Source organism: Tursiops truncatus, chromosome 10, assembly GCF_011762595.2.
Source record: "Tursiops truncatus isolate mTurTru1 chromosome 10, mTurTru1.mat.Y, whole genome shotgun sequence".
Lineage (NCBI taxonomy): Eukaryota > Metazoa > Chordata > Mammalia > Artiodactyla > Delphinidae > Tursiops > Tursiops truncatus.
In genome coordinates, this window is record NC_047043.1 from 31,825,125 (window position 1) to 31,848,471 (window position 23,347).

Consider the following 23,347-nt stretch of genomic DNA (forward strand, 5'->3'; position numbering starts at 1 on the left):
GCCCCGGCAGCTACTGATACACTGTTGAATGAATGAATCAGTGAAGGAAATATTGTACCTGGTGGGCAGTATAAATAAAAAGTGCGGAGGGGAGATCAGTGGAGGGTCCGAAAACGGCTTCATTCTTTTAGGGGCTTTGGGTGCCCTGAGGGAGGAGAAGCATCTAGGCCAGATAGGAAAGGACATTCAGTGAATGCCCATCAGCAAAGGCTTGAGGCTCACGATGAGTCTGGCCTGTTCAGGGAGCCATGAGGGGTCCTGCCTGGCTAACCTGGAGCAGCAGTTCAGCTTGAGAACCTTAGCGGCCAGGCTGGGGGTTGGCACTTTCTCCCGTGCAATGGGAAGCTCCCAGATGATTTGGTTCAGGTCACCAAGCAAATGTTTTAGGAAGATAAATGTGGTGGAAGCCAGACTTTAGGGAGAGTCTGAAGGCAGATTAATCACCCCGACAACTGTTACAGCTGTCTAATTACAGTACAAATGGGCCTTGGAAAACATCTACCCAGCGGTCCATTCTTCCTCGTTTACACTTCAGAATCACTTGGGGAGCTTTTGAAAAATGCTGCTGCCTAGAGCCTTTAGTCTAGACCATGTAAATCAGAATTTATGAAGGTGAGGCCCAAGCATCCATGTTTTTCCAAAGCTCCCCAGATGGTTCTATTGCATTGCTAGGTTCCTCACTTTCAAGAGAAAACTAGGGCTCAGAATGTAAGATAGGAACTTAGATCACAAAACCAGTCACTGGCAGAGGAGGACCTGCAAGTGAGCTCTGACTCCTATTCCAACTCTTGTTTTCCCCATTATACTGCTGTCCCTCTTAAAGTCTAGCTCAGGGTATAGATGTAGAAAAGAGAGAAATGGGAAGCAGTGTGGTAGAGACAGCTAGCTGGTGGAGTCTGCCTTTACAGCAATTTGCCCATGCTCTGAACCTCCATCTCCTTGACTGTGAAATGGGAACAGTAATGCTACTTGTAGCCCCAAAGAAAGGATTAGAAATAATACAGATAGCCCCTGCATGTACCAGTTGTTAATAATATGACCATTATTTTCATTATTATTGGGAAGAATGGATATAAGACATTCAAAGAAGAATTTGTAGGATTTGTAACTTATTAAAGGTACAGAGGAAGAGGAAAAAACAAGAACATCTAGATTATGAAGTCTGGGCGTCTGAAAATACAGTGCCTCCACAGTAAGGTAGGCAGGCTGAGCTGGATGGGGAAAATTAGGGAGGGGCAGGGCAGGCTGGAGACTTCAGTGGTAATTGCTTTGGAAATCTCACACGGCAAAGCGCCGCAAAGCACCAGTAGGTGCTGCTCTCAAGGAATTTAAAATCTAAAACTTTTAGTGATCTAAAGAGATTTGGACTTAAAATAATTTGTTTACTTTTGTTTGATAGGCTAAACTCTTGCAAACTGCCTTCTTTGTCACTAACTTTTGAAATATTAATCCATTTAAAAGAGAGTTTAAATCCTGGAAATGACTCCCTGCATTAAGAGGTTTAAATTCACAGGGCTCCTCAGAGACACGGCTGATTCTAGGTCTGTGGCGAGGTAATCACAAGACATGCCTACAATATCCTGTGCTTCAAAGTGCTCAAAGGAGGTGGGGATGTGTCAGAAGTGTAGAAGTCAGCTTAAGTAGGCCTCCACTGACCAAACTTGGGACAATATAAGCATCAAAAAGAATAATGAAAGCAATAAATTGCAATGTTAACTTTAAAGAGAATACATGGCCTTTTGGAGATATACACTAAAAAATTACAGATGAACTTATATGTCTGGTTTAGCTTCAGAGTAATACTGGGGAGGGGAGACTGAGTGGGGTATGGATGAAACAGGAATAGCCATGAGCTGGTAAGCACTGGAGCTGATTGAGCATGGGGGCTCATTATACTAACTTGTCTTTGTTCGTGTTTAAAATTCCCTGTAATAAAGTTTTTAAATTAATGCAAAAAAACAACTATGATTTCATAGTGTTAAACACACACACAATGTGAGAAGAAAAACCTCTTTTTTTATGGAAAAATCCCAGTCAATAACAGTAGATAGGATAATATAACTAGAAAATCATTTTGCAACCACTAATGCAATATATAGCAATGGAGTCAAATCACTGGGTGAGAGGCCGGGAAACTGGAGAGTCACGTGGTCCCAAAGCACCATCCTAGAGATCATTTCTTCCTTATATGGGAACAAGATACCTTTGAATACCTTGAGGAGAAACCTGGCAGGGGGCCACCATAACCAAGTGCTCACATCGGAATCACCCATAATGGGAAAAATCGACATTATGTGCCAACCATTCAGCCAGAATCTAATCACGAGGAAACAATCAGACGACACACTGAGGGCCACCCTACCAGACAACTGGTCCAGGCTGCTGTAGCCCAAAGAGGTGTGACAATAAATGAAATCAGTGTTCTCTGCTTTCTAGAGTGAGGCATTGTCATAAAGGACATTACTGGGTCAGCTGGAAGAAATGTGATATAATGTTATTATGTTAATGTTAAATTTCTTGGGGGTGATAGTAATACTGAGATTGTGTTGAAGAAGGTCTTTGTTCTTGGGAGATACCTGCTGAAGAATTTAGGGGTCAAGGGTCATACCATTTGCAAGTTACTTTCAAAAGGTTCAGAGAAAAGAGTGTGTGTGTATGTGTGTGTGTGTGTGTGTGTGTGTGTGTGTGTGTGTAGAGAGAGACACACAGAGACACACACAGAGCAAATGTTGCAAAACATAAACAACTGGTGAATCTAGGTGAATAGGTTCACGGTACTCTTCCAACTTTTCTGTGGTTCTGAAAGTTTTCATAATGGAAAATGTGGGGTGGGAACTTAAGTTCGCTCTTCAAGAAGCTGGTTACACTGGTTGCCTGCAGGCAACTGCGTGCCTGGGGAGCAGGAGGAAGGAAATTTTTCACTGTAGTATACACCTTTCTGCACCTTTTGAATTCTGAACCAAATAAGTGTATTATCTATACCAAAAATAAAGTTTATATTTAAAAACTCATTGTTCTCTAATATTAATGCTTTATAGTATCAAAACTTGACATATTAAATTTCTCCAAACAGATAAACACTGTAGGCCCCTGATAATGGTATTTTTGTTCATTACAATGTTCTATAAAGTAACTTATACAGAAATTATAAAAAGAGTCACTGCAAATGTCTCTGGATGTCCTAGGAGTTTAAATGTTAGATGACACCTCAGCACTATTTTTCCAACTTGTGTTGCCTCCAAGGCTGTGTCTTCCTTACTCCAAAACACCTGATGCTTTAATTGTTCTGGAAAACCTGCAGCAGAACACACAGGACATAATGCAACTGATCTAGTTCCCAATACTCTTTCGCATTCAAAGTCACAAAAACTACTTTGGAGCTGCCAGTGTAGGCTTCTTGTTACCTTGGATAGTTGAAACTTTGGGGAGTCAGAAAGACAGATTTTTTTTTTCCCCCTCATTGAAAAAAAAAAAAAGGAAAAAGAAAGGAAATGACCATGCTGTGGCTGATTATGTATAATTGATTAAAATAAACATAAAGCAGATCAATATATATAGATATAAAGTAATCCTCAAGTTTTATAATTAAGTAAAAACAGGTATGGTGTGTTGCAGAGATAAGTATATATGTGACGTTTGTGCTGTATATGCAGAGGACATATCTGGGGCAAGAGAAAGAACCTAGAAACAGTGGTGGCCTCTGGAAGAGGAAGGCTTACTTTTCATTCTGAACTATTTTGGAACTGTTTCTAGTGATTACCAATGGCATGTTTTACTTATTTTTGAAAAATGCATCACTATGTTGATAAATGCTGTCCAGGTATCACCTCCTCTACCTGGGGTAAGTTTTTAAAACTAGAAGAAAACAAGAGTATCTGTAATTCCACCACCCAGAGAACTGCTGTTAAGGGAGCAGTACATTTCCTCCTAATCAAGTTTCTGGTTGTTTTGTAAGCAAGAGGGTTTTCTATTTTCTAGTTCACCATATTGTCTTTTAACATTTTTCTAAAAGAGAAAACAAATTGCTTATTAAATATTTTACAGTTAAATGTGCATTTTAAATATTTCACATTTAAAATGTCACTTAAAATGACTTTGTAAGCCTTCCCCCAAATCTTTAATTATTTTTCAGAAACATTTAAAATGGCTCCATAATACTTCATTATATCCAATAATCCTCCTACTATTGGAGAATTATTATATTGGGTTTAGAACACTTTTTTGCACCCAAAGTATAGAAGAATATCTATCTATAGTATGCTATATTTGAGTAAGAAAGGAGGGGAAATAAGAAAATATATATGTAAGGAAATAAGAAAATATACATGTATCTGCTTATCTGTGTGAAAAAAAACAGAGGATAAATAAAGGAGAAACTCGGGCTTCCCTGGTGGCTCAGTGGTTGAGAGTCCGCCTGCCGATGCAGGGGACACGGGTTCGTGCCCCGGTCCGGGAAGATCCCACATGCCGCGGAGCAGCTGGGCCCGTGAGCCATGGCCGCTGAGCCTGCGCGTCCGGAGCCTATGCTCCGCAATGGGAGAGGCCACGACAGTGAAAGGCCCGCGTACCGCAAAAAAAAAAAAAAAAAAAAAGGAGAAACTAATGATATTGCTGAAAATAGGGGATGGATGAGAACTGGCAGGAAAGGATGGAGGGAGGGGTGGGAGCAGGGAGAAAGGCCAGGGAGGAGGGAGACTGCCCGGCACACTTTCTGCATAGCCCTGACTTTTGGGACCATGCTAATGGTTCACTCATTCAAAAGAAATTAAATAGATAAAATCAACAAGGGTAGTGGGAAAAGAATTCTAAAATGAAACACAAACAGAAACAAGCAAAAGTATAGTTCAAAAGAATAGCATAACCATACCAAGGGAGGAAAAAAAAAGTACTAACTCTAGTAACTTTTGAATACAGTATTTTTAAAAAAATTTTTATTGGAGTATAGTTGATTTATAATGTTGTGGTATTTTCAGGTGTTGAACACAGTATTTTGACTATACACCTTTAGGTTAAAGACAGAATGTAAACCAATACTGGAGTCTGAAGTAGGTTTGTTTTTCACAGTGCTATGAATTAGCAATTCTAAAACTATTTTCTTTGTTTTCTAGGATTGGGCAAATAAGCAAATATATTGTGGGGCAGGCTTTCTCACTGTTAGAAAAGAGAGCTACAAATATGGAAAAGGAGACTTGAATAATGAACCTGGTGGTACTGGATTAGAATTGAAAGTATCAGTATGAACCCATGGTTTTTAATATAGATAGATGGACAGCTATAGATGTTGAGTATGTGTAAATACATATAAGTCCCAGCTGAGACAACCTCAGTAGCAATGAATATGCAGTACTCAGATCTTGCTTCTAAATATTGTTCTCCACTAGAAGGAACAAGGTCCCTCAAGTGGTTGATTCCAGGGCAGGGGCAGGGAAAGTGAAAGACGAACGTGGAACATCATGTTTTGCCAGAAATTAAAGGAAGTGCTCAAAGCACGATGGAAGCATGTCAGAAGGACCAGCAGCCAATATGGAGGGGTGCCCAATGGCATCAAAGCAATTTGAGCATCAAAATAAATGATTGTAACAATTTTTAACACATTAAATAAAATAAGAATCTATGTGTCCATACTGGCATAAGTAAAAGGGGGAGACAGAAAAACTCTTCCTTAGAGTAGAATGCCAACAATTAATGTAGAATAAACAATGGAATTAGAAAGTCTCTATTTGATGACTGTCACAGTAACAGCTGATTTAGTAATAACTGATTCAGTCAGGAATTATCAATGAAAGCTTAAACTAGTGTGTTCAAGTTTGACAAGAAATTGGATATCTACATAATCTCAATGTAACTCCCCGAAGAAACTTATTAACTATGCATCAGACACCACATGAAGCAGACACCATCTTAAGCAAGTGTTCAAAGTTAACATCACCAGGAATGCGACAAGTTCACATCGTGAGGACACATCCATCACCTCTGTGGCAATCCTACCAAAAATGTATAACCTGAATCTAATCATGAGGAAACAACAGAGAAACCCAAATTGAGGGACACTCCACAAAAAAGTTGGTTTGACTCTTCAAAAAAAATCAAGGTCGGGCTTCCCTGGTGGTACAGTGCTGAAGAATCTGCCTGCCAAGGCAGGGGTCACGGGTTTGAGCCCTGGTCCGGGAAGATCCCACATGCCATGGAGCAACTAAACCTGTGTGCCACAACTACTGAGCCTGTGCTCTAGAGCCCGAGAGCCACAACTACTGAGCCCACATGCCACAACTACTGAAGCTCACGTGCCTAGAGCCTGTGCTCCGCAGCAAGAGAAGCCACTGTAGTGAGAAGCCTGTGCACCGCAATGAAGAGTAGCCCCCACTTGCTGCAACTAGAGAAAGCCTGCGCGCAGCAACGAAGACCCAACACAGCCAAAAATAAATAAATAAATAAATAAATAAATAAATAATCAAGGTCATGAAAGACAGCAAGATGAAGAAACTGTTTCCAGGACTTCCCTGGTGGTCCAGTGGTTAAGACTCCACGCTTCCACTGCAGAGGGCGTGGGTTCGATCCCTAGTTGGGGAAATAAGATCCTGCATGCTGCGCGGTGTGGCCAAAAATTAAAAAAAAGAAAGAAAGAAAAAAAAACCTGTTTCCAATTTAAAGACATGACAACAGAATTAGGCAGTGATCCTGGGTTGGATCCTAGACCATAAAAACAAAACAAAATATAATTTATTCTCTCTTGCTATAAGGGACATTATTGGGAAAATGGACTAAATCAGAATAAGGTCTGTAGATTAGATGATAATACTGTAATAATGCTGTTTTTCTTGGTTTTGATGACTGTACTGTGGTTATGTAGGGGAATGTCCCTGTTCTTAAGAGATACACACTGAAGTCTGAAGTATGTAGGGGTCAAGAGGCATCATGCCTGCAATTTACTCTCAAAACTATGTGTGTGTGTGTGTGTTTGTGTGTGTATGTGTGTGTGTGTGTGTGAAAGAGAGAGAGAAGGATAAAACAAATGGGGTAAAAAGTTAACATCTGGGGAATCTTGGTGAAGGATATATGAGAATTCTTTACACTAGTCTTGAAACTTTAACTTTTCTATAAGCCTGACGTTATTTCAAAACACAAAGACACACACACACCTTTAACACCAAAAGTAATACAATGAACAGCCTTGATCATAAATAATCTTTGTTTCCTTAGGATTCTTAGTGGAATTACTAAGTCAAAGGTATACAGTTTTAAAAATATTGATATACATGGTAGAGAGAAGTTTCTGAATTCTTCTAAATGTGGAGAAGAAAGGCAGGGAAAATGGAGGAGTAAGGAGGGTAGACCACCGGCAGGGGGTTGGTGGGGAATTGGGTATGGAGCTGGAACTACAGAACATGCTAAGAATGAGTGAGAACCAAAAGCCAGAGGAGTTCAAAGATCGGCAGATGGGGTGAAGGACCAAAGCTGATGACCCTTTGAAATGCTTTTCAGAAACATAATCCTTAACAGATTGCCCGCAGTCATTTACCGGCACAATGCTCTGGTAAGAGTAGGCTCAGGTACTTGGTCAAATCCATTGCCCTGGATCCCTCCCTCCATATGCATCCCTCTGTGCAGGCCAGTTACCCACTGCTGAGTCTCACTGAGTCCCGGAGCCTTTCCAGTTGGCACCCAAGAAACAGCTGCGACTTCCTACCCAGTCCATCCAAAACAAGCTTTCCTTTTAAATGCCTATAATACATTCCATCAAGTATATGTCTTAATATTGGCTCTTATTAAGTATTTGTCATTTGCCAGGGACTTTGCTAAGTGCTTTATATAGATTATCTCATTTAATTCTCCCAATAATTCCATGGGATAGTAGTATTACTATGTCCACTTTACTGATGAAAAAACTTAACCTCTAGAGGGGTTAGTTAAGGTAAGACTTGCTCCACGTCATTAAGCTTAGATTCAAATCCATGAGTCTCCACTCTAGACCACAACACTCTCCTGGATAAAACATTTTGGTTAAGAAGAAAAAAGGCAATCAATAGTACGTTGAACATCTTAAGATAATAAATTGGGAGCCTAGGATGAAAATTATATTCTATCAGATACTCATTCCACTCTTCCATTCCGTAATCAACCAAACATTTGTTTGATATTATCATTTGTTTGATAATATTACCTGACAGAAGAACTGTTGCTGGCTTCCTGCTCCAGGTGTGTTATTGAAGGTGCTAGCAGATTTGGAAGAAGGAACTGGAAGACGATGAGACACACTGACCGGTACTGGAGTCCTGTTTGGCTGGGTCAGCTGATCTCCCGTAAAGTTTGATCCTGATGCACCAGACTGAACCGCAGCCCCAAGACTAGGATGGGCAGTGCTGGATGAGCTGACAACAGGGAACCGACTAGGTCCTGACATGCTCGTCACCGAGGGCATGGCGGCGAAGCCAGGTCTTCCTTGGGAGACGCTGCCCTGCCCAGGGGACAGGTGCAAGACGGTGGGCGACGCCTGCTGCAGGGGCACCTGCCCACCAGCGAGCTGAGGAGAGGCGTGACTGACTATCACCGGACTCCCAGAGGCGGCGAACGTCTGCCCAGACACTAACTGGACGGCAGTATTCTGGTTGTTCAGCATCTGTCCAGAATATGGTTGGTTGGTCCTGAGCATGCTGGAAGAGTTTCTGTTCAACATGACATGCTCTGAGGTCACTTGGCCAGAAATGAGCTGAGAGGGTTGAGTCTGAAGAAGTTGCCCATTTATGGTCTGGACGTGGTGTACCGAGTTGGAACTGACGGAAAGGCTTGTAGGTATGAGGAACTGACTCTGGGGTGTGTGAGGCTGGCCCATGGGAGAATGAATAACGATACTGCCCCCAGCGCTGCTCACGGCCTGCGAGGTGACTGGCTTCCTTGTGTTCTGTTGGTTTACAATGTTCACCGACATGTGCGGACCAACCACTGAGCCCTGGGGTGAGCTCGCAGAGGCGAACGAGATCCCTGGCTGAACATGGTGCTGCTGTATTCCCAAATTGTTCACATTGTATGTGTTTTGCTGACCCATTTGGATAGGCTTTGGCTGGATATTAATTGGGACTTTATTTGAATTTGGTGCAAGACCCCTTTGTATGATGATGTTATGCACAGGTAAAGATGTTTGGAAATTTGTGCTATTAAATGGAACGGTAACAGGCTGTGCTGCTGGGCTGGAACTGGAGCTCCCAAACAAGGAGCTGCCATTAGGAGTCTGTCTGTGGACCAGAAGCCCTCCACTCACATCTGATGGGGCTTGTTGCCCACTACCCTTTAATATGATTTGAGATCCATCTAGGTTATTAATAGTCATCATGGAAGGTTGACTACCAAATGACCCAATTAACTGTATTTGACCAGAACCACTAATCTGACTGTTATTAGACAAATGCTGGCTGGGCACACTGATCCCCACGTGGTGCATAAAGCCATGGTGCACACCCACTGTATTGCTTGCAAACGATGTGCCAACAGGCACATGAGTCACCCCTATAGGCTGCAGCGTCTGACCTGAGTAATTAGAAATATTAGAAGCCTGAGTAAAGGATGCTGATGAAGAGGGATGAAGCTGAGCTTGTGCAAACTGTTGGCTTGAACCTATACTGGCGTCCAGATATGCCTCTTCTGCCAATGTCTGTTCAGTGATATTGGCCTCCTGCAAGGATTTCTGAAGAATGTCGAAAGGTTGGTCCTCACTGAGATCAGGAAGAGGAGAAGACTCAAGTTCATCTTCAAGAAACTGAAGGCTACTTGAAAGTGGCAGTCCATCACTGGGCCCTTCTCCAAGCTGGCTGCTTACAGCTTTGAGGGATGACTTAGGATCAGCATTCTAAAAAAATAAGCAGGATGTTACATGGCATATCTAACCTTGGAAAGAGACTCTTAAACAAAAATCTCATCTCACTTTTGAATATGAATAAAGCATAACAGTCTGCTTTTCAGGCACAACTCTCCAAACTGCTCACCTCATTCTCTTTTTTTAAAATAAATTTATTTTTATTTATTTATTACTTTTGGCTGCGTTGGGTCTTTGTTGCTGCGCACGGGCTTTCTCTAGTTGCGGCGAGCGGGGGCCACTCCTCATCGCTGTGCGCGGGCCTCTCACTGCCGCGGCCTCTCTCGTCGCGGAGCACAGGCTCCGGACGCGCAGGCTCAGCGGCCATGGCTCACGGGCCCAGCTGCCCCGCGGCATGTGGGATCCTCCCGGACCAGGGCCCGAACCTGTGTCCCCTGCATTGGCAGGCGGATTCTCAACCACTGCGCCACCAGGGAAGCCCTGCTCACCTTATTCTGATACTTGATTTCCTTAGGAATGATGTTTAATGTTGTTTTTGTAAGTATATGCATTCACTGCTCTGATAAAATTATTATAGGAAACAGATCAATAATGCCAACATACTCATGGCTACCTGGAGTTTAGCTTTATTTTTTAGATAGTGGCATGGCTTAATTTTTTTCAGGATTGCTCCCAAGTCCAAAGCTTGAGTGGGACTCAGCCTAGGGTATGTGCGTATCCAGGACACAGCGGTGTCTAGTTTTTTGTACCACAGGAGTAGATGTGAGTTTTGGGAGTTCCGAGTGTGGTTCTACTAGAGGTCCAGAAGGTATCCCAGATCCAGGCTTGACTTTAAAGGTTTCTCGGAACTCCCCTAGTTCTAACCTGCCCCACTCCAGGCAAAATCGGCCTGGATAAAAACAAGCTTCCCATATGAAATGAGTGAATAGTTATTTGATTTCTTAGAAGTTATCAGCTTATTATGATGCTTTAAAAACCATTTCAATGTCCTATTCAAGAGTAAAAGTTGGTCAACATTTGTCAAGCGCTCACTTCTGCGTTTGTGTCTGTCCGTAACGAGTCCTTAAGGACTGCGCATTCCAACTAGAGACAACAACACAGGCAAATGAAGGGAACTGAACACAGTCACTGACAAATAAGAGACACGATGCTGGCCAGCAGTTTATCATGGGATACGTCAAAATTATAAAAGAAAAAAAAAATGGAATCAGTCGTTATTTAACATAAGGTGAAGACAATGTGAATATCCTTAACACTATTGAACTGTACACTTAAAATGGTTAAGATGGTACATTTGTTGTTATATATATTTTTAACACAATTAAAAATTTTAAAAAGATGAAGAAAAAAATCAAAAATAGATCAATCAAGTATAAACAGTCCAGGACTTCCCTGGTGGTGCAGTGGTTAAGAATCTGCCTGCCAATGCAGGGGACACAGGTTTGATCCCTGGTCTGGGAAGATCCCACATGCCGCAGAGCAACTAAGCCCGTGCGCCACAACCACTGAGCCCACGCGCCGCAACTACTGAAGCCCACGCACCTAGAGCTCGTGCTCCGCGAAAAGAGAAGCCGCCGCAACGAGAAGCCCGTGCACCGCAACGAAGAGTAGCCCCCACTTGCCGCAACTAGAGAAAGCCCGTGAGCAGCAACAAAGACCCAACGCAGCCAAAAGTAATAAATAAATAAAAATTAAAAAAAAAAAAAAAAGAAAACAGTCCAGGGAATTCCTTGGGGGTCCAGTGGTTAGAACTTGGCGCTTTAGCTGCCAGGGCCTGGGTTCAATCCCTGGTTGGGGAACTAAGATCCCACAAGCTGCCTGGCGCAGCCAAAAAAAAAAAAAAAAAAAAAGAATGAAGAGTCCACCTTTCAAAACTATACAGATTCTCAGCCCTAGGCTAATAAGGTGTGTTGGGGTCTAGATGATGGGAAGACCCAGGTAGAAAAGCCAAGACTAGTTCACTTGACACCCAATCAACAGTTGAAACGGGACTAATGTGGCCTCAGTTAGGTGGACACCACCTTAGGACTTGAACAGTCATTTGAAAGGAAGTGGGAAAAAGCAACTGAAAGCAAGGAGGTTTGTTCGTTTGTGCAGAGAAATATCAAGGCGACAGTGGATCATCTCCTGAGTGGTGGTACACAGTTTAATGTTTTTACAATGCACAAATTAACAGACCATAAGTTTAAAATTCCATATTTTTAAAAGCTTTTAAAATGTTTTACTGACATGATGCAACTCAAGTTTACAATAAATACACCCTGAATGAAGCAGCCTGGAGAGTTAGAATTAATACTTACGTGGAAGTGGGAGAGCTGATAAGTAAAAATCATTAGTGTTGGCGAACAGGCTCAATATCTACTTTATGGGTTTAATGGCATCACATGCAGTTATTGCCCACTCAGAATGAATTTCAGCATTGCTACTAATTCATAAGCCTTACAGGAAATCAGTGCTGTGACTTTAAAGCCACCCCTAGCATGTGGAGGAGTCTTGCATGTTATGATCTGACATACTTTACACATACTCAAATACTTTAAAGAATTGTGCATTCCCAAGGACTTTCTGAATACTATTCCATTTTATGGATGAAGAAAATAAAGACCCTGACGATGACGATAAGTTGACATTAACTGAGCACTGTGTCAACTGATTTCCATGGACTAGTCCATTCATCTTAACCACCCTATGAGGTAGATTTATCATTCTCCTGGATTCACAAATAAGGAAACTGAGCCTTAGAGATTTAGTGACAGATGCAAGGTTATAAAGCTAGTAAGTGACAGGGCAAGGATTCAAACTTGGATAGTCGGACTCTGGACTACCATCCATGGCAGAACAAAGCAGTTGAAAAGATTAAAGTAACATAGGCTTAAACACAACAATCTGGATATAGTTTCCAGGCAGGACTTCCCTGCCCTCAGGTCAGATTTCTTGTCTAGATGTTCCTAGAGCTTAAGAACCTGCACCCTGGAACCTGGTGGCCTGGGGTTCGATTCCTAGCTTGCGACTCCTGGCTGTGTAATACTGGGTAAATACCAACCTTCAGTTCTCTCATCTTTAAATATGGATAATGATAGAACCTACTTCACGGAATTATTGTAAGGTTAACGAGGTTAATATATGTTAAGCTCTGAGTGCCAAGAACATACCGAGCGCTCAGTAGGTGCCAGCTACTATGATCTTTCTCCTTGTTTAAGATGAAAATGATTAGAAAGTAACCACAATACAGAATGATTTTTTTTAAAGCTTATGTAACAACATTCAAAAGACTCTAATATAAGTTTCTCAGGCTATAACGTTTCTGAGGCATTTTAGAAAGAAAGTTGAAACCTTAGGAAAATGGCAAAGTAAAAATCTTAATAGACTAAGTTAAAAGTAGAAAATGTCAACAAAATTCAATAGATTTTCCTCTTGTGTCAATTACAAAAGACAAAGTAGGGATTCCCATCATGATACAAAGGCAATTAAAGCTTCAATTCACTAGGCATCAATGAGACAGAAACATCTGATCATTGCATTCAGTTTCCAATACTCACACTAGAGTTGGCGAAAATTGAATTTGAATTGGCTGCAGAATATCCTGCATTAGTCAAGTCCTCATTGCTCTGCAAAAGTACAAATTCAAAAAAGTGATCACTTTGACTCTCAAGAAGAAACAAAATGTATGCCTACGATGGTCTGAGTATTACTTACCGATTTATTACTAGGTCCATGTAGAAAATAGTTCAATGCCTGTGGGTCTCTAGAAAACAACAGCCAAAAAGAGAAAACAGCAAATAAATACATTACTTATATTTAGGGTTCATTTTTACAGGGGAAAAAGAAAATGATGTTTGAGTAAAATCCTCTCCCTGTTTTAAAACTATTAGTAGTTTTTTTTGTTGGCTTTGTTTTGTTTCATTTTGATGTTCCATTTCCTATCATCACTCATTTCTGCCTCCCAGGATTTTTTATAAAATAAATTTAATAAAGGATTACCTAATTATGACCCCTATGTTAATCCATGTCACTTTGTCTCCCTTCTATATCTATGATGATTATTTAATCTTTATTTTAAAAACCCACTTGGTTTTAATATACTTATTAGGTTGTTTTAGTACAGCAAACCTCACACATTTGATTTACCCTTATTTTGGAATGAGCATCTTACCCAATAAGATCAAGGAGACACGAGTCATCATCATCATCCATGACAACTATAAAGAAAAGGAATAAGAAAGCACTGTTTCAGCAAAGCAGATTAAGGCCAGTAGCATCAATGCAACACAAAAATATACCTTATACTTTCCTAGATAAATAACTAATTCATGTGAGTTTTCCCTCTAATTGCTTATTATGAATGTGACTTTTAAATTTTTGTGGTCATTCAAGAGATGAAGTATTCAATTTAAATTGTTTTTATTGAACACAAATCCTTAACTTACAAGTCAAAAAGCAATCTAGACAAATCAAGGATAGTTGGCAGCAACGACTCACACAGATTCCTCAAAGGGGCGGTAAACCATGAACAGTAACTTCCTCAAAATGTACACAGTGAACAAGAGGAGAAATCGTATTTTTGTTTTAGAAAAAAATCTCATGCATACAGAGGTCTTTGAATTTTGCGACTGGATATTTCCAAACCTGGTGAGCAATCTGGATTTCTAGCCATATTCTGGCTATCTTTAGGAAAACAGAAAAGTCAGTTGTCCCTACTTTTTGAGACAGAAGAGGCACCATCGCCCCAGGCAGTACTGCAACAGGCTCTGCCCTGAAGGTCCCAAGTTCCTCCCTCTGCAGCAGTAACGCCAACTGTTCAATTCCAAACAGTCTGCATCCCAACACTGGAATCTTTAAAGTAGAAACCCTCAACCCCAAATTCACCCCAGCTCCAAGCCCAAATCTCTCTCTCTCCCCAGCCATCGACAGCATCCAGCTTAACCAGCGCAGTCACTGTGCTCTGGCTGAAACAATAACAACTGTATAAATTCCAAGAGCAGCTCTCCCCCTTTCTTTCTCCTCCCTCCCCCCGAGATCCAGGAAACTTACACTAGTGATCCGACACCTGGCAACACTGCTTCGCACCCATTTCGAGCCATGCAGTGGAATAATTTACATCACGGAATGCCAAGGCCAAGAGTTCTGGAGCCGTTGGAAAGGGCAGTTGTGAACGGCAGTTGGACGGAGGAATGAAATCCTGAAGAGATGCCCAGAAGAGGGACACGCCCGAAGAAGGCAGAGGCAGAGCTTCTACTAAGTTTTTTTTCTCCGTTAAAACTGCCATCTCCTCTCCACTTCCCCTCAGCTTCCCATCCTATCAGTCACAAGGCCAAACAAATATAAAATGTACTCCTGCCACATGGAAGGAAACTTGCTCTCTTCAGGAAGGGTCTGGAAGGGGTAAGTATCCCCCCATGTGGGACCTTCCCGTTGATGGGAGAATTGGTTCAGCTGCTGAATGATCCAGACGATTACAATCCATTTGAGTGGATCATCAGTGGAGAGGAGAGGTGATGGGTGAGACAGGAGGAGGTCAGAGTGGGGAAAGCCTGTCAAAAGGTAACATCCATGGCCAAAACTGTGAAAGGCACAGCAGGCTAAGTGAAGTCTGCATCTAGCCCTCAGATGTCCAGGTGCTCAGGGGCACGCGAGGACGACTCTACTAATACGACTTTGAGGAGTGAAAAGGGACAGGAAAGAGAAACAGGAAAACTATCATTAAGTAGATATGTAGACATCAGTGTGAAGAGCTTCCCTTAAATCATGATAGTTAATATGTAGAACTGCACTAGCTGTTGCTCATTACCGTATCCTGGGCTTATCTCCCAGATAGCACACTCGCATGGACTAAATTAGCCAAATATGACGTATAATTAAGCCTATAAAGTGGATATTATTTCTTTACTTCAACGTGACCATTTAAATGGAGCTCCACTGTATCCTTTGTAAATTTATTTTTTTAAAGTGTCTAACAGTCTCTGGAACAAACTAATTAATAAAAACGTACGTGAAAAATAGCTTACACCAAAGCAGAACACTTTCATGCCTCTCCCAGCTTCCCTCACTACTTTACACCTGTACCCAGCTCCTCCAGTGGATGAGATGCCCAAGGGTTAACACACACTGAGGGAGGGAGGCAGCGTCAGTCACTCCTCCGAGGAGGTGTCACTGCCACTGGGACTTTCAAGCACAGAGAACATTTGTTACCCCAAAGCTCAAAGTGACAAGCTACTCCTTGAGTAGCCCAAATAAAAGAACAATTTTACAATACTGAATGAAATGAAAAGCCATTGCACATCCCCCACAGCAAACCAAGCAGACCGCTCAAATGCTTGACGAAACGCTCCTGGGGGACATCCGCCCTACTCGGGGGCATCAGTCCTAACAGACAGACCTCCTCCTCCAGGCCTCCTTGGGTAGAACTCTACGAGCCTTTATCCTCAGGGGTACCCCGAGAATTCTGCTTTTTAAAGGGCCGCACTCTTTTCTGACTATAAACAGTTTCAAATTAGAAGAGATGACTCTTATCCCTACACGCCCAGCTCTACAGGGTGCCAAAACACAGTCATATTACAGCCCGAGCCAGTAGTCCTTTCCCAGGAGGACACACGGCCCACCAAAGCAAATCTACCAAAGTAAAACTGTAGAAATTGCCTACGATTCTAAAGTGGGAAGACAACCTGAGGATCAGAAACGGACTCAAAAGTGAAGAGCTTAGTTTTTTTGGAAAAGATTCGCCCATTACTTCTGGACTCTTGTTGAGGCTCTTTTCTCATTAAAGTAACAACCCTGGATTCACTAGATGGGCCTCTGGCCACAGGTGAAACCTATAAGGCTATGTGAAAGTTAAGTCCCCCCTCTAAGGGGTTAAAAACTACTTCTTGGTTCAGCACACTTGAGCAAGACACATCCCCTAAGTAATAGCAGTTTACAGCAGTAGAATTTGTCAGGGAGAGAAGGGGATTGCAGTTCTTACAGAATCCTCATAGGCACCCCAAGAGATCAGAAATCACTGCCCCAGACACCTGACTACCACTCTCAAAAAGTTAAATCTAGGGCTTCCCTGGTGGCTCAGTGGTTGAGAGTCCGCCTGCTGATGCAGGGGACACGGGTTCGTGCCCCGGTCCGGGAAGATCCCACATGCCGCGGAGCGGCTGGGCCCGTGAGCCATGGCCGCTGAGCCTGCGCGTCCGGAGCCTGTGCTCCGCAACGGGAGGGGCCACAACAGTGAGAGCCCCGCGTACCGCAAAAAAAAAAAAAAAAAAAAAAAAAAAAAAAGTTAAATCTAATATTTAAAATTGCTCTTACTATTCTTAGTCAAGAGGCACTATGAAAGTGACATTTCCAATCAGTGGGGGAAAGATGTTAGCCTTCTAGAGAAAAGAAGGTGGAGCTGTACCTCACATCTTACACAAAAATAAATTCCAGGTGGATCTAAGAGTTAAATGGGAGGGAGGAGGAGAGCTTCAAGTACTAGAATAACATATGGGAGAATTTTGTTTTTATAATCTTGGAGTAGGGAAAGGCTAAGTATGTCACAAGACGCAGAAGTCATAAAAGAAGATTGCCAAATGTGATGACAAAACATTTTTAAATTCTGCATGATAAAAGAAAAAAAAAACATGAATAAAGTCAAAGACTAAAAAACCCCCAAAAAACATACGATGGGAAAATACTTTCAATTCATATCACAAACAGCTTTTCTCCTTAATACATAACTCCTATTTTTAAAAAGTCAGCTACCCTGCAGAAAATCAAAGGGTATGAAAAATCAGTTCATAAAAAAAGGAAAGACAAGTAGCTCCTAAACTTGTAAAAGTAATCACCCTCACTTAGAATAAGAGAAATGAAATTAAAGTTACAATGAGATACTATTATTTGTCAGATTGGCAAAGATAAAAAAGTTTGGTTAAGGACTATGCTAGTCAGGAAGTGGGAAATAGGGACTTTTATACCCTGGTAGTGAGAGTGTAAACTCGTGACCTCTGGAGAGGGCAATTTAGCAGTCGCTTTCAAAGTTTTAAGGGCACAAATCACTTCACCTAGCAAATATTTCCAGGTACTCGTCCCGCAGATATTCTACATGTGTGAAATGATATGTGTATAAGAATATCCAGTGCAGCATGATTGGTTTTAGCAAAAGACTAAAAACCTCGATGTCAGGGGTAGGGGGTTTCTTCTTAAGGTGATAGAAATGTTGTGTAATTAAACCACGGAATTGTACACTTTACAGGGTACATTTTATGGTATTTAAATTCTATTTAAAGCATTTTTAAAAACTCTATGTCCATAATGAAAGAGGTGTGTACCTTTCTTGTTCCTTTGATCATATATCTTTCTAAGTCAGTCTGTATAAATATGCCTCATTTTTCTTTGTATTTTTGAATTTTATTTTTTACACTGCAGGTTCTTATTAGTTATCTGTTTTATACATATTAGTGTATACATGTCAATCCCAATCTCCCAATTCATCCCACCACCACCCTCCACCCCTGCCACTTTCCCCCCTTGGTGTCTATATGTTTGTTCTCTACATCTGTGTCTCTATTTCTGCCCTGCAAACCAGTTCATCTGTACCACTTTTCTAGGTTCCACATATATGCATTAATATACGATATTTGTTTTTCTCTTTCTGACTTACTTCACTCTGTATGACAGTCTCTAGATCCATCCACATCTCTACAAATGACCCAATTTCATTCCTTTTAATGGCTGAGTAATATTCCACTGTATATATGTACCACAACTTCTTTATCCATTCGTCTGTTGAGAGGCATTTCGGTTGCTTCCATGACCTGGCTATTGTAAATAGTGCTGCAATGAACACTGGGGTGCATGTGCCTTTTTGAATTATGGTTTTCTCTGGGTATATGCCCAGTAGTGGGATTGCTGGATCATATGGTAATTCTATTTTTAGTTTTTTAAAGGAACCTCCATACTGTTCTCCACAGGGCTATATCAATTTACATTCCCACCAACAGTGTAAGAGGGTTCCCTTTTCTCCACACCCTCTGCAGCATTTGTTGTTTGTAGATTTTCTGATGATGCCCATTCTAACTGGTGTGAGGTGATACCTCATTGTAGTTTTGATTTGCATTTCTCTAATAATTAGTGATGTTGAGCAGCTTTTCATGTGCTTCTTGGCCATCTGTATGTCTTCTTTGGAGAAATGTCTATTTAGGTCTTCTGCCCATTTTTGGATTGGGCTGTTTGTTTCTTTAATACTGAGCTGCATAAGCTGTTTATATATTTTGGAGATTAATCCTTTGTCCATTGATTCGTTTGTGAACATTTTCTTCCATTCTGAGGGTTGTCTTTTTGTCTTGTTTATGTTTTCCTTTGCTGTGCAAAAGCTTTTAAGTTTCATTAGGTCCCATTTGTTTATTTTTGTTTTTATTTCCATTACTCTAGGAGGTGGATCAAAAAAGATCTTGCTGTGATTTATGTCAAAGAGTGTTCCTCCTATGTTTTCCTCTAAGAGTTTTATAGTGTCCAGTCCTACATTTAGGTCTTGAATCCATTCTGAGTTTATTTTTGTGTATGGTGTTAGGGAGTGTTCTAATTTCATTCTAATTTCATTCATGTAGCTGTCCAGTTTTCCCAGCACCACTGATTAAAGAGACTGTCTTTTCTCCATTGTATATCCTTGCCTCCTTTGTCATAGATTAGTTGACCACAGGTGTGTGGGTTTATCTCTGGGCTTTCTATCTTGTTCTATTGATCTATATTTCTGTTTTTGTGCCAGTACCATATTGTCTTGATTACTGTAGCTTTGTAGTATAGTCTAAAGTCAGGGAGTCTGATTCCTTCAGCTCTGTTTTTTACCCTCAAGACTGCTTTGGCTATTCGGGGTCTTTTGTGTCTCCATACAAATTTTAAGATTTTTTGTTCTAGCTCTGTAAAAAATGCCATTGGTAGTTTGATAGGGATTGCATTGAATCTGTAGATTGCTTTGGGTAGTATAGTCATTTTCACAATATTGATTCTTCCAATTCAAGAACATGGTATAGCGCTCCATCTGTTGGTATCATCTTTAATTTCTTTCATCAGTGTCTTACAGTCTTCTGCGTACAGGTCTTTTGTTTCCCTAGGTAGGTTTATTCCTAGGTATTTTATTCTTTTTATTGCAATGGTAAATGGGAATGTTTCCTTAATTTCTCTTTCAGATTTTTCATCATTAGTGTAGAGGGATACAAGAGATTTCTGTGCATTAATTTTGTATCCTGCAACTTTACCAAATTCATTGATTAGCTCTAGTAGTTTTCTGGTGGCATTTTTAGCATTCTCTATGTATAGTATCATGTCATCTGCAAACAGAGACAGTTTTACTTGTTCTTTTCCAATTTGTATTCCTTTTATTTCTTTTTCTTCTCTGATTGCTGTGGCTAGGACGTCCAAAACTATGCTGAATAATAGTGGTGAGAGTGGACATCCTTGTCTCATTCCTGATCTTAGAGGAAATGCTTTCAGTTTTTCACCATTGAAAATGATGTTTGCTGTGGGTCTGTCATATATGGCCTTTATTATGTTGAGGTAGGTTCCCTCTATGCCCACTTTCTGGAGAGTTTTTATCATAAATGGGTGTTGAATTTTGTCAAAAGCTTTTTCTGCATCTATTGAGATGATCATATGGTTTTTATCCTTCAATTTGTTAATATGGAATATCACATTGATTGATTTGCGTATATTGAAGAATCCTTGCATCCCTGGGATAAATCCCACTTGATCATGGTGTATGATCCTTTTAATGTGTTGTTGGATTCTGTTTGCTAGTATTTTGTTGAGGATTTTTGCATCTATATTCATCGGTGATATTGGTCTGTAATTTTCTTTTTTTGTAGTATCTTTGTCTGGTTTTGGTATCAGGGTGATGGTGGCCTCATAGAATGAGTTTGGGAGTGTTCCTTCCTCTGCAATTTTTGGGAAGAGTTTGAGAAGGATGGGTGTTAGCTCTTCTATAAATGTTTGCTAGAATTCACCTGTGAAGTCATCTGGTCCTGGACTTTGTTTGTTGGAAGATTTTTTTATCACAGTTTCAATTTCATTACTCGTGATTGGTCTGTTCACATTTTCTATTTCTTCCTGGTTCAGTCCTGGAAGGTTATACCTTTCTAAGAATTTGTCCATTTCTTCCAGGTTGTCTGTTTTATTGGCATAGAGTTGCTTGTAGTAGTCTCTTAGGATGCTTTGTATTTCTACGGTGTCTGTTGTAACTTCTCCTTTTTCATTTCTAATTGTATTGATTTGAGTCCTCTCCCTCTTTTTCTTGATGAGTCTGCCTAATGGTTTATCAATTTTGTTTATCTTCTCAAAGAACCAGCTTTTAGTTTTATTGATCTTTGCTATTGTTTTGTTTCTATTACATTTATTTCTGCTCTGATCTTTATGATTTCTTTCCTTCTACTAACTTTGGGTTTTGTTTGTTCTTCTTTCTCTAGTTTGTTTAGGTGTAAGGTTAGATTGTTTATTTGAGATTTTTCTTGTTTCTTGAGGTAGGCTTGTATAGCTATAAACTTCCCTCTTAGAACTGCTTTTGCTGCATCCCATAGGTTTTGGATCGTAGTGTTTTCATTGTCATTTGTCTCTAAGTATTTTTTGATTTCCTCTTTGATTTCTTCAGTGATCTCTTGGTTATTTAGTAACGTATTGTTTAGCCTCCATGTGTATGTGTTTTTTACGTTTTTCCCCCTGTAATTTATTTCTAATCTCATAGTGTTGTGGTCAGAAAAGATGCTTGATATGATTTCATATTTCTTAAATTTACTGAGGCTTGATTTGGGACCCAAGATGTGATCTATCCTGGAGAATGTTCCGTGCGCACTTGAGAGGAAAGTATAATCTGTTGTTTTTGGATGGAATGTCCTATAAATATCAATAAAATCTAACTGGTCTATTGTGTCATTTAAAGCTTGTGTTTCCTTATTAATTTTCTGTCTGGATGATCTGTCCATTGGTGTAAGTGAGGTGTTAAATTCCCCCGCTATTATTGTGTTACTGTCAATTTCCTCTTTTTAGTTGTTAGCAGTTGCCTTATGTATTGAGGTGCTCCTATGTTGGGTGCGTATATATTTATAATTGCTGTATCTTCTTCTTGGATTGATCCCTTGATCATTATGTAGTGTCCTTCCTTGTCTCTTGTGACATTCTTTATTTTAAAGTCTATTTTCTCTGATATGAGTATTGCTACTCCAGCTTTCTTTTGATTTCCATTTGCATGGAATATCTTTTTCCATCCCCTCACTTTCAGTCTGTATGTGTCCCTAGGTCTGAAGTGGGTCTCTTGTAGACAGCATATATACGGGTCTTGTTTTTGTATCCATTCAGAGAGCCTGTGTCTTTTGGTTGGAGCATTTAATCTATTCACGTTTAAGGTAATTATTGATATGTATGTTCCTATGACCATTTTCTTAATTGTTATGGGTTTGTTTTTGTAGGTCCTTTTCTCCTCTTGTGTTTCCCACTTAGAGAAGTTCCTTTAGCATTTGTTGTACAGCTGGTTTGGTGGTGCTGAATTCTCTCGGCTTTTGCTCGTCTGTAAAGCTTTTAATTTCTCCATCAAATCTGAATGAGATCCTTGCCTGGTAGAGTAATCTTGGTTGTAAGTTCTTCCCTTTCATCACTTTAAATATATCGTGCCACTCCCTTCTGGCTTGTAGAGTTTCTGCTGAGAAATCAGCTGTTAACCTTATGGGAGTTCCCTTGTACGTTATTTGTCATTTTTCCCTTGTTGCTTTGAATAATTTTTTCTTTGTCTTTAATTTTTGTCAGTTTGATTACTATGTGTCTCGGCGTGTTTCTCCTTGGGTTTATTCTGCCTGGGACTCTCTGCGCTTCCTGGACTTGGGTGGCTATTTGCTTTCCCATGTTAGGGAAGTCTTCGACTATAATCTCTTCAAATATTTTCTTGGGTCCTTTCTCTCTCTCTTCTCCTTCTGGGACCCCTATAATGCGAATGTTGTTGTGTTTAACGTTGTCCCAGAGGTCTCTTAGGCTGTCTTCATTTCTTTTAATTCTTTTTTTCTTTATTCTGTTCTGTGGCAGTGAATTCCACCACTCTGTCTTCCAGGTCACCTATCCGTTCTTCTGCCTCAGTTATTCTGCTATTGATTCCTTCTAGTGTATTTTTCATTTCAGTTATTGTATTGTTCATCTCTGTTTGTTTGTTCTTTAATTCTTCTAGGTGTTTGTTCTTTAATTCTTCTAGGTCTTTGTTAAGCATTTATTGCATCTTCTCGATCTTTGCCTCTATTCTTTTGAGGTCCTGCATCATCTTCACTGTGATTGTTCTGAATTCTTTTCCTGGAAGGTTGCCTATCTCCACTTCAGTTAGTTGTTCTTCTGGGGTTTTATCTTTTTCCTTCATCTGGTACATAGTCCTCTGCCTTTTCATTTTGTCTATCTTTCTGTGAATGTGCTTTTCGTTCCACAGGCTGCAGAACTGTCTGTCTCATTATTTTTAATGGCTGTGTAATATTCCAGTGTGCATGAATCATGATTTATGCTCCCAAGTGCTGGGTGGAGGCAGAATATATACATGTGTTTGTAAATATTCAGACC

General features: G+C 40.5%; 1 protein-coding gene across 6 annotated transcripts in view; it reads right to left on the reverse strand.

The window, feature by feature from the left end:
* BICRAL (BICRA like chromatin remodeling complex associated protein) overlaps positions 1 to 23,347 on the reverse strand; it is a 103,460-nt gene that overhangs the window by 19,951 nt on the left and 60,162 nt on the right. For 5 of the 6 annotated variants that reach the window (XR_004528424.2, XM_033864233.2, XM_033864235.2 and 2 more), the window contains 4 exons: positions 13,962 to 14,007; positions 13,505 to 13,553; positions 13,348 to 13,416; positions 8,162 to 9,841 (listed from right to left, as the gene is read on the reverse strand). Coding sequence is in view for 5 of the 6 variants with exons in the window: in XM_033864233.2 (XP_033720124.1) it covers positions 8,162 to 9,841; positions 13,348 to 13,416; positions 13,505 to 13,553; positions 13,962 to 14,002 (1,839 nt within the window). In the remaining variant the exon portion in view is untranslated. Of the gene's footprint in view, positions 1 to 8,161; positions 9,842 to 13,347; positions 13,417 to 13,504; positions 13,554 to 13,961; positions 14,008 to 14,839; positions 14,968 to 23,347 lie in introns of those variants that run through there. The other variant, XM_033864236.2, reaches the window with a different exon arrangement.